Source organism: Zea mays, chromosome 2 (genome assembly GCF_902167145.1).
Source record: "Zea mays cultivar B73 chromosome 2, Zm-B73-REFERENCE-NAM-5.0, whole genome shotgun sequence".
In the NCBI taxonomy this organism is placed as follows: domain Eukaryota; kingdom Viridiplantae; phylum Streptophyta; class Magnoliopsida; order Poales; family Poaceae; genus Zea; species Zea mays.
Window position 1 is genome coordinate 5320138 of NC_050097.1, and position 11927 is coordinate 5332064.

Below are 11927 nucleotides of genomic sequence, written 5' to 3' on the forward strand. Positions count from 1 at the left end.
GATAATCATACTATTTGTCAAACGATTTTCGTAAAATAGATTCACTACTACTAGATAATCATTCATAATCGCTCTATTTGATCATCAGCTCTCAAAACTAGAGAATCATAGAGCGAAACTCTACTAAACAAGCCCTAATACGCTAGATTAGAGATTGGCTATTCTCGTATAAACATGAATTCTACTCCCTCTATCTTAAAATAGTATTCGTTTTAGTTTTAGATTTTTGTCTATATTTAACTAGAAGATAATAAATCTAGACACATAAAACATATACATAAAATATTGTATAAACCTATTAAGTATTTAAAACGAATTTTATTTTAATTTGAAATGGAGGGAGTATTTCCATCCACACCAAACCAGGACATAACTTGATTGCTCTTTCCAACCCTGAGGTATTAGCTGTTAAATTGTACAGGCGTTGAATAGTTTTCACTGAAGCCACTCAGGGTAGCGCTCAAAATCTAGAATCCTCCTCTGAAGCACATCGACAAAGTCGTGTTCAGAAAAAGGAGGGAAACAAACTAGTAGGATTTTCCGCAGTGAATCAAGCTCCCAGCCCCCAAGAAAAGCCCAAAAATTGCAGCGCTGCCAACAGTAGTTTGCCCGATATGTCTGATCTTTAGCAATCCAGGGATCTGTGCAACAGAATAGCAACTGATTAGCGTTCATAATAACCCCAAAACAACTCTAAGATTTTATCTCAGATACTTATCTCTTGACAGTTAAAAAACCATACATTACGCCATGAGTTCAATAAAGTAAATCTCATCTAAGGCTAACGAAGTTCACAATCAAGACCTAATCAAATTGAACCCTTTGCATACTGAAGGACAGGATAATCAATTTATTTCCTAGTCTGTTCAGATGCATCAGTATCCAAAAGTTTGTGGAATTTGTTCATCATGAGAGAATGACACAAAACCAAACATTGAAAGCAAAATCAAATTTTGTATAAAATAAGGCAAATAGTGTATGTGTACCTTGTATCTGAATGCCTCAAAAGTTCCATAACAAGCACCTGCAGAGGGAAAAAACATGCAAATTAGGATGTGTTTGGTTGCAATGACAAGACGGGACGATCACTCAAATAAGGTTGTTTGGTTCAGGGTCAATGATTGAGACAGGACTCTCTCAGTGTTGTCCCCAGTTATCCCTCAAAATTGGAGGGACGAGAGAGAACGCCAGGGACGTCGTTGTCCTGGCTGTCCCGCAACCAAATACACCCTTAGTAACTTGGAACTCATGCTATGGCAGCAGAAAGAAGGAAAATATACCATTTTATTACTGTGATATTCATATCCTAGGAAGCACGTGGGCAAAAGAGCCCTTTGAGAACTACCAACTCACTCTACTCATACAAGGATGAAATTTAGGACAGAATACAGTGCATGAATGCTAATTAGGCTGCCTTAAACATCTTCTAGTGGGCGAAGGGAATATAAGCAACTATGTTTGAGCTACATCTTGAAAGAACGATTATATAAGAGTAATGCACAAAAGAAGCCAGCCAAGCATGCTAGGTACATCCTTTAAGCCCCGGTCCCGTAAAAATACCATTAAGAAGGGCTAGTTTGGCGACCCTATTTTCCCATAAGATTTTCAATTTCCCAAGGGAAAATGAACTGATTTCCCTTGGGAAAATAAAAAACCCTTAGGCCCGTTTGTTTCGTTGGAATTGAATTCCATTTTAATAATTATAATTTAGACAAAACTAATTAAGTTCATATATTTATATATGTAATATATTTGTATATTATCCTAAATCATTTGAGAGAGATAGTTATATACTATATTTATGGTATAGTGAAGCAAGTAGAAGAGTATGCTATAAGTTGTACATCGGAAAAATAACATGTAAATCTATAGAATCAATTTACATCTCTCATCCCATGAATTTGATATAGGCTTATATGATAACTTTAGAAAGTGGTGGAATGCCACATTCTAAAAAAATAGCCTATTCCAATTCCTCAAAATGAAAGGAAACAAACATGACCTTAGAAAAATTAGGGTTCCCAAACTCCCCATTTTCCCAAGGGATTTCCATTTTTTCAAGCGAAATTAGTTCATTTTTCCTTAGGAAAATAGGAATCTCTTGGAAAAATGGAGTTCCCAAACTAGCCCTAAAAGTAACTTCCCACAGGCGCATCTTTTCTAACTTACAAAAACACAAAAGTAGTGACTACCAAGGTAAGAAAGCCAGACTGGTAGCCTAACACACGACCATATCTGTCAGCGCCCGAGAAAAGGCATTACCACAGGCTGCTGCCAAGACACACTCAAAGATCCTTAGGCAGGTGACTGACTTCCAAGTCCCCAGACGAGGGGACACTGCTCCTGGGGCCTATGGCCGCCCCGGTCAATGAAGGGCCACAACTCTCAAAGTAAGTTTATACAAGGATGCATTCTAAACTAAGTTTTCAGGACCATATACCATGGCATACAGGCATAAGCCCCCGGAGGCCCTCGTGCCCTGGAACACGTGACAGTATCGCGCCCTGGGGCGCCTAACGATACAAGCTCCCAAGGCCCTTCACGTCCTGGGCCACCTTATGGTATAAGCCCTTGAGGCCCCTTGCGTCCCGGCCTCCCGGGCACCTGACAGTATAAGCCCCAAGGATCCCTCGTGTCCTGGGACACCTGAAAGTGTAAGGCCCGGGCCCCTCGCGTGAAAGTGTAAGGCCCGGGCCCCTCGCGCCCTGTGGCACAAGATGGTGTAAGCTCTCAGGTCCCTCGAGCCCAGGAGCAACTAACAAAATAAGCCCCTAGGGCACCTCACATCATGGTTCACCTGATGGTATATACCCCTAGGGCTCAAGGACCCTCCAGAGGAATCAAGGACTGGATGACATTGTTATGACCGGCAAAGTCTATACTATAAGGCCCAAGGCCCAACCGGCTATAGAATAAGGCTAGGGCGAGCTGGACACTGAGTCCTAGCCGACGGCCGGATAGGATGAGGGTTTGTTAGCAAAGAGTCAAAATAGGAGATGAGCTAGATAGATTAAGTCAAAACGTTGTTAGGTAGTTGGAGTCAAATTAGATGATGTATTAGGGTGTCTATGCTATATAATGCACAGGAGATGATTGAATAAAGTTCAGAGGAGAACTGATCTAAGAAAGGATCATCTCCTCGCCTCTCACGTTCCCACGTCCCAGCCAGCCGTCGTGCGCCAGCATGTCGTCTCCAGTCCGCCGCCGCCGCCGCGTCTACAGGCCGCGACCCCCAACTTCGCATCCCTACCACCTCCGGCCAAGGCGTAGCCATCTCAATCTGGTATCGGATATGCCATGATCCATGGACGGCGACGCGACAGCAACCTCCGTCGCTACCAACATCACGGGATCCGATCAGAAACTCGACCACGTCCTCAAGATCGTCACCGACCTAGCCACCAAATTCTCTGATCTGTCCACACATGTTACCGACATTGAATCACGCCCCACCATCTCCACCCCTTCCCCACCAATCCGCCAGACTTCCCACATGGCCTGCCCGGATAAGGCGGCCTCCCGGCGGCCACCATGCAGAACATGCTCCCATTGCCATCCACCTCCACCACACCGCGCTTTCCCATACATCAAATACCATTCCCTCCTTCCCCATCACCCATACCAGCAATTCCACCATCGCTGCATTCCTTCCAGCCATCATTACCCTCCTCGTTGGCAAACCCATCTGGCCACCCAGAGGGTTCCGCCACCGCCAGTGGCATTCCTCACTACTACAAGTTGGAATTCCCAACCTATGACGGCAAAGGTGACCCACTGGGATGGCTGAATCACTGCGTCAGGTTCTTCCGCGACCAGCGAACTCTGGAAGGAGACAAAGTGTGGCTAGCATCCTATCACCTGATTGGTGTTGCCTGAACCTGGTATGACATGGTGGAACGTGATAACGCCAACATGTCATGGGAGCGCTTCCGGGAACTCTGCAACGAGCGTTTCGGCCCACCCCTCCGACAGAATCCGCTGGGCGAACTGGCACGTCTGCAGTTCCGCACCACAGTGGAGTATCAAGAACGGTTCTGCGCATTGTTGGGTCACGTGGAGCCATTATTGTCGGCAGCAAGTACAGCTATTCACAGCAAGGTTACCAGATCGCATTCGACGTCGAGCTCATAGGGGCCCTAGATCTTCATCAAGCCCTTAAGTTGGTGAGGGCTTATGAGCGACGATCACAAACTTTGGATACCCTTCCACAGCCAGCAAAAGTACGCAGCACTAGACCACCAGCCCGAACAGCCACACCAAACCCATCATCATCCGCACCACCAGTTACAGCAGTCCAGACGGGATGCACCACACAGTCGACGCGCTCATTCAAACGTCTCACACCTTCAGAGATGGCAGAACGACGTCGTCAAGGAACGACGTCGTCAAGGATTATGCTACAATTGTGATGAGCAGTACGTCCGGGGACACTGCTGCTCTAGACTTTTCTACCTGAAGTCATGGATGAGGACAGCGACAGGAGAGTACCAGAGGAAACAGCCACAACAGAGCCAGAACCGGTTATATCCTTGCATGTCATCACTGGGATCCGCACCGAGGACACTATGCAGCTCCAAGTCATCATCCAGGGCAGTGAACTCGTGGCATTATTGGATACAGGATCTACACACACCTTCATCAATCAAAAGATAGCAGAGTGCCTTGGACTGGAGTTCCGCCCATGTTCGGGTCTCACCGTAGCAGTGGCCAATGGAGATAAAGTTGCTTGCAAGGGGATTGCCAATTGCCTCAACTTTCGGTTTGCATCACAGGAATTCAGTTTGAAAACTTTTGCCATTCCCCTCGACAGCCTTGATGTGATTTTGTGTGTCGACTTCCTCCGCACTTTGGGTCCAATTCTATGGGACTTGGATGATCTATGCATGGCATTCTAGCGCCACAGCAAATGCATTCTATGGAAGGGATGGGGATCCACCCGCAGCGACATTCTGATGAGGGCAGCAGCTCGGGCTGCTCTCGCAGACCCGACTCCGTTAATGGACCGCCTGCTGCAGCAGTTTGCAGGAATATTCGAGGAACCACGCGATCTTCCCCCAGCTCGCCACTGTGACCACAGAATACACATGAAGCCAGGAGTCGCACCGGTAGGAGTACGCCCATATCACTACCCGCAGTTGCAAAAGGATGAGCTCGAAGTGCAGTGTGTATCCATGTTAGCGCAAGGAATCATTAGACCCAGCACTTTGGCTTTTTTAGCACCGGTACTATTGGTAAGGAAGCAGGACAAATCATGGCACTTTTGTATTCATTATCGGCCCTTGAATGAACAAACAGTGAAAGATAAGTACCCAATACCATTGTGGAAGAACTCCTTGACGAGCTACACGGTGCCCATGTCTTCACCAAACTGGATTTGTGATCCGGATATCACCAAGTCCGGGTACATCCTGATGACATTCAGAAACATCATTTCACACTCATCATGGTCACTTTGAGTTCTTGGTCATGCCGTTTGTACTTACAAACGCACCAGCAACCTTCCAGAGTTTGATGAATGAGGTCCTTCATCCATTCTTGAGAAAGTGTGTCCTGGTTTTCTTTGATGACATCCTCATTTATAGTGCACCATGGTCTGAGCACCTACAACATGTCAAAGCAGTCCTACAATCCCTACAAACTAATCACCTCTTTGCCAAACAGTCCAAGTGTTAGTTTGGGACAGATTCCATTGCTTATTTAGGCCATGTCATATCAGCACAAGGAGTAACCACGGATAACAGTAAGGTCGAGGCAATCACCTCCTGTTCAGCTCCTCGAGCTGCCTGAGGCCTCCGGGGATTTCTGGGTCTAGCCGATTATTACCGCAAATTCATCAAGGATTTTGGATTGATTGCAGCTCCTCTCACCAAACTGCTCAAAAGGACTCCTTTCAGTGGATTGAGGACTCTGAGCAAGCATTACAGGCACTTAAAACAGCCCTCTCCACAGCTCCTGTTCTGCAGCTCCCAAACTTTGAACAGTCGTTCGTCGTCGGCTGCGATGCCTCAGGGACCGGGTTTGGAGCTGTCCAGCACCAGGAAGCCGGACCTCTGGCAATTTTTAGCTGGACATTTGCAGCACGCCATGTCGAGCTCGCAGCATATGAGCGCAAGCTAATTGGCCTCATCCAAGCTGTTCGGCACTAGAAAGTAGAGACCATACCTATGGGGAAGACAGTTCATCATCAGGACAGACCACTTCAGTCTTAAGTTCATGCTGGACCAGTGCCTCGCAACAATTCCCCAACACCAATGGATCAACAAACTTTTTGGCTATGATTTTACAGTTGAATACCGTGCAGGCTGGTTCAACACAGTAGCCGATGCTTTGTCCTGACAAGAGGCCGAAGTTCTGGGATCAACAGCAATCTCAAGCCCGTCATTCCAGCTGTACAATGACCTGCGCAAGAAGTGTCCTCAGGACAGTGAATGGCAAAGTATGCAGGAGCAGATTAGGTCTGGTAAACTGGGCAGCCCATGGAACATTACTGATGGCCTGATCCACCACGGGCATCGGGTCTTTGTGCCTACTACCTCATCCTTGATTCCCCTAATTCTCCAGTTAGCACTCACAGCCGGTCATGGAGGCATTCAGAAGACATTACACAGACTCCGAGCAGATTTCTTTGTACCCAAGGACAAGGCCTTAGTGCGTGACTGGGTGCGAGCTTGCACAGCCTGCCAGCAAAACAAGACAGTGGCACTTCACTCGTCCGGGCTTCTACAGCCATTGGACGTCCCATCACAGGTATGGACGGATATATCGATGGACTTCATTGGAGGTCTTCCAAAAGTCCATGACAAATCAATGATCTTAACAGTGGTGGATAGATTCTCCAAATATGTGCATTTCATCACCCTTGGCCATCATTATACAGCTACATCAGTTGCTCGTTCATTCTTCGAAGGCATTGTCTGCCTACATGGGTTTCCCAGTTCCATCATCAGTGATCGTGACCCAGTCTTCACAGGAAACGTGTGGCGTGATCCTTTTAAAATGGCAGGGGTAAAACTCTGAATGAGCACAACATTCCACCCCCAGACAGACGGCTAGTCAGAAGTCATGAACAAAGTCATAGCAATGTATTTGAGGTACATCACTGGGGATCGTCTGCGAGCTTGGGTTGATTGGCTCCCTTGGGACGAATACTGCTACAACACAGCCTTCCACTCATCCCTGTGTACCACTCCATTCCGAGTAGTGTATGGCAGGGACCCTCCACCGCTGCTACCATACCAGAATGGGTCATCCACTACAACTAAGGTTGATAGCATGCTGCAGGAACGTGATCAGTTCTTATCAGAGGTACGTGGCAGGCTTCATCAGGCACAAGAGCACGGCCGAAGGTTCTACAATGCAAAGCACCGCGACCTCGAGTTCAAAGTTGGCGACTAGGTGTGGCTCAGACTCCTCAATCGCCAGGCTCTATCATTGGTGGAACGACCAAAAGGGAAGCTTGATACTCGCTGCCCGGGACCCTTGCAAGTCAAGGAGAGGATCGGCACTGTGGCATACAGGCTCCAACTACCAGCAGAAGCTCGAATCCATAATGTCTTTCATGTGGGCCTCTTAAGACCATTCTTTGGGACCCCACCAATAGCGCCAGCACCCTTGCCTCAAATGGAGAATGGCAGATCGCATCCTCGTCCAGTACAGATCTTACGTGCTCGGCTTCGGAGGGGAATATGGCATGTTCTTGTTCACTGGGAAGGGTCATCAGAAGCTGAAGCAACCTGGGAACCTCTTCTGCAATTCCAGAAATCCTACCTAGATCACCAACTCGAGGACGAGCTGTTCGTCGAGGAGCAGAGAGATGTTATGACCGCTATACTAGAAGGCCCAAGGCCCAACCAGCTATGTAAGAAGGCCAGGGCGAGTTGGACACTGAGTCCTAGCCGCTGGCCAGATAGGGTGAGGGTTTGTTAGCAGAGAGTCAAAATAGGAGATGAGCTAGATAGATTAAGTCAAAAGGTTGTTAGGTTGTTGGAGTCAAATTAGATGATGTATTAGGGTGTCTGTGCTATATAATGCATAGGAGATGATTGAACAAAGTTCAGAGGAGAATTACTCTAAGGATTATCTCCTTACCTCTCACGTTCCCACATCCTAGCCAGTCGCCGTGCGCTAGCACGGTGTCTCCAGTTCAGCGTTGCCGCGTCTACATCTACAGGCCATGACCCCCAACCTCGCATCCCTACCACCTACGGCCAAGGTGTGGTCATCTCAGACATACTAGCCCTATCTCGGGGCTAATGGATGTGGCGGGCCAACCGGTGGTAGAACGGCACGAGTCATGGGCCCCGCACCTAAATGCCCAGAAAACTATCCATGGCAATAGCTTAATGGATAAGTCTCGAGTACAACATATCAAATGCACGATATGTGACATAATGGGACTGACTCAGCATGCAGACAAGCAACATAGACTGTAGTGCACTTGAGGTCGCTACATGGTGCACGCATCGGTCCTGTAACCACACAAGGGCACGCATGGTGTACCGAGCAATAGCTGCAATATAATAAACTACAAGAGACTTTACCGACAACCAATTGCCCCGGGACAGCTTAGCCCAGGTCTTGGTATCCATAGGCGTAAGTTATCAATTATCATACCTACCCCAGCAGCCGGTGTGACAGTCACCTTGAGAAGAGATAACTACAACAGAGCTCGCGTTAAATGCCAGCACAACATTACGGGCACACCTTCGCCCTGACATGCACACAGGGGGCAAGTGTACCCGAGGCTGCTGCTCAAACATACTTTAGTATTTACGAATGTATCTGCACAGGTGATCTTGCCTGCTGCAGGATTGGGAGAACCGTTATAGTCGTCACTAGCAATACAGGGGTTCTAAATTGTGATAAAGCGTACGAGGAACCATACTAGGAACTATTAATACACAGTAGGCAGACCCGCAGCTACTCGTCTCACAGGAATGATTACACCGGTGCATGCCTGTTGCAGGACATATGATCACAGCCACAAGACAGGACATGGAGAGTTGGCCTTGTGATATATAGGGACCACATGTGGTATATACATGTAAAACTACCGCTCCTTTGGACTATGAAAGGAGTAGTAGAGCAGCATTCAATTTAGGCCCAGAAGTTTGATCACACCAAAGATGTCACACCTAGTTCCACCAAACCCAAACCAAAGGAGTTCAATTCAACCCGGCCAAGGCTGCAACAGTTTGAGTTAATCTAGTTTGTCTCATCTCCCTCCTTAACAAGGTGTCGTGGCTTATTGGGTTGGAGCTTGTAACATTGTACAGCATCTATATACAATAATCCAAGTTCAGCAAAAATACATAGGGTATTACGCACACTGCGGCCTAAAACTCTATAAAAAATCGTTGTGTATTAAGCTCTTGATCCCCTAGCAATATTTTCTAGGGTACCTTGGTGTCTTTGCTACTATAATATCCAACTATTCAAGTCCTTGTGGTCAGTATTCTCTCCACAAGCTAGATACAAAACCACTAAACGGAAGGATAACTTTCTGACAGCAAATACCAGTAATTCAACATACAGACAATTCCATATGTTGTCATCTTTCTGTTACAATGGAGTCCAAATCAGGAATTGAAACCAAAATTTGAATCTACTGATTGGTACATTCCAAAGTGGCATTGAACAAGCTTTTTGACACTAGAAGAGTCAAGCATTCAGTCAAATCAAAAGCAAATAGAAAATCATGCATGTTTCATCCCAAGTCCTCACCACTAGCTGGAAACTAACCAAATCACAGTACACCAAATCGGCAACAGCTCTAAGAGCACAAGCAATTGGGAAAATAAACTCCAACTAGAGCATTGATATGTTCCACCTCCAGAACCAGAAGGCAGAAGATGCTACCTAAGCACGAACTCTTAACAAAGGCCATATGGTTATTACATCTATAGCCGCCAGCTAACCAGACATACCAGGGATCAGTAGTAGCTAGCTCCAGAAGATCCCTGAAATCGCACACTAATCCACATCAAAAATTCACACCCATGGGCGAAGCAGCTCGCACAGATGGATGGATGCTGCAAGTCTAGGGTTTAGGGGTTTAGGGAGGAAACAGGAAAGTTACCGACGGCTCCGCCGACCGCGCCACCGATCGCAACTCCGGCACCCACGCGCGCCAGGCAGCTGTCACTCCTCGCCATCACCTTCTCTAATCCTGTTGCACTCGTAATTAGATCGGATCCGAATAAAAATAGCCAAATAGCTTAAGTTAGGGTCATTGGGTCCTCGGTTTCGCACAGCATTAAGGGAGTAGAGGATGGAATTACCTGGTGGGAGCTCGTCGCCGGCGAGATGCCCAGCGAAGTCTGGCAGCGGCGGCGCCAGTCGTCGTTGCCAAGGGAGAGGAGCGGTAGCGCACAAGGGATGGACAGGAGACGAAAAGCAATTGGTAGATTCCTCACCAGGTTTTCGTGAAGGGAATGCATACAGGTATACAATTAATTTGTTTTAGATCCTGGTTATTTACCTTCTAGAATGTGTAATTCAATTTAAATAAGTTAAGAGATACAAATAAACGGCACAGATTATTATAGTGGATATATAATTTAGTTATCTAGATTATAATAATCAATAAGTAGATCATTAGGTACTTATTTTAAATTAGTGTTTAGCTTTTTACACACTAATAAATTATGTAAACAAATATTTTAATAAAATTATATGAAGTAGATTATATTTTCTTTTTTATTTGTCAGATTTTAGTTAAAAATAAAATAGCCGGCAACAAATATTTAAAAACGAGGTAGTAAATAAAGATTATATAACCTATATAAAATTAGATGGGTTATATAAATCTACAATGAAATAAACAAACCTTAGACAACCTCCAGCAATATTGGTGTCGGCGTTTCGAGACAGGGGGTCCCTAAGCCGACGAGTGAGTGTGCTGCGTGCCCCAGCCCAGATGGGTCGAGCGCGTGGGCGAGCGCGAAGGGGGGAGAGGCGAGGTGGCCGGAGTCGAGCGTGAGAGAGGTGGAAGTCCCGCGGCCTTCGTGTTCGTCCCGCGCCCAGGTCAGGTGCGCTTGCAGTAGGGGGGTTACAAGCGTCCACGCGGGTGAGGGAAGCGAGCGGCCCCAAGAGAGCGCCTGTCCCGTCCTCGGTCCCGCGCGGCCAACCTTCTCTAAGAAGGCCCTGGTCCTCCCTTTTATAGTCGTAAGGAGAGGATCCAGGTGTACAATGGGGGGTGTAGCGGAGTGCTACGTGTCTAGCGGAGGGAGAGCTAGCGCCCTAGGTACATGCCAATGTGGCAGCCGGAGAGATCTTGGCACCCTGCTGGCGTGATGTCGTGGCTGTCGGAGGTGCGGCGGAGCCTGGCGGAGGGACAGCTGTCGGAGCGGTCGAGTCCCTGCTGACGTCGTCCTGCCTCCGTAAGAGAGCTGGGGGCCGCCGTCGTCACAGAGCTGGTGGAGCGCCATCATTGCCCATCCGGCGGAGCTGTCCGGATGGGATGCCGGTCTTGTTCTCCGTGACCCGAGTCGATTCGGGGTAGGATGATGATGGCGCTTCCTGTTGACGTGGCGGGTCTGTGCCCTAGGCAGGGTGACGTGGGGGCTCCTCCGAAGCCGAGGTTGAGTCTGTCCTCTGTTGCCGAGGCCGAGCCCGAGCCATGGGGTCGGGCGAGGCGGAAGTCGTTCGGCTGAGGCCAGGGCGGAGTCCGAGCCCTGGGGTCGGGCGAGGCGGAGTTTCGTCGTCTTCCGGGTCTTAGCCCGAGTCCGAGCCCTGGGGTCGGGCGAGGCGAAGTTTCGTCGTCTTCCGGGTCTTAGACCGAGTCCGAGCCCTGGGGTCGGGCGAGGCGGATTTCGTCGTCTTCTGGGTCTTAGCCCGAGTCCGAGCCCTGGGGTCGGGCGAGGCGGAGTTTCGTCGTCTTCCGGGTCTTAGCCCGAGTCCGAGCCCTGGGGTCGGGCGAAGCGGAG

The 11927-nt window shown here is 48.1% G+C and overlaps 1 protein-coding gene across 1 annotated transcript; it reads right to left on the reverse strand.

The window, feature by feature from the left end:
- Window positions 1–306: 306 nt before the first annotated feature.
- Window positions 307–10447, reverse strand: LOC100278973 (uncharacterized). The gene is made up of 4 exons (NM_001318145.1): window positions 10281–10447; window positions 10079–10168; window positions 987–1024; window positions 307–641 (listed from the first exon to the last, which is right to left on the reverse strand). Exons 2-4 carry the CDS (start codon window positions 10152–10154, stop codon window positions 528–530), a joined length of 228 nt encoding a protein of 75 aa, NP_001305074.1. The 5' UTR covers window positions 10155–10168; window positions 10281–10447; the 3' UTR covers window positions 307–527.
- Window positions 10448–11927: the final 1480 nt, after the last annotated feature.

What these genes read in the sequence shown, in the direction of transcription:
- LOC100278973 (NM_001318145.1), bottom strand. Translation starts at nt 10,154, where the DNA reads ATGGCGAGGAGTGACAGCTGCCTGGCGCGCGTGGGTGCCGGAGTTGCG. An exon ending in CGCGGTCGGCGGAGCCGTCG is followed by an intron (nt 1,025 to 10,078) that starts GTAACTTTCCTG and finishes TTCCCTCTGCAG; the next exon opens with GTGCTTGTTATGGAACTTTT. An exon ending in TTGAGGCATTCAGATACAAG is followed by an intron (nt 642 to 986) that starts GTACACATACAC and finishes TCTGTTGCACAG; the next exon opens with ATCCCTGGATTGCTAAAGAT.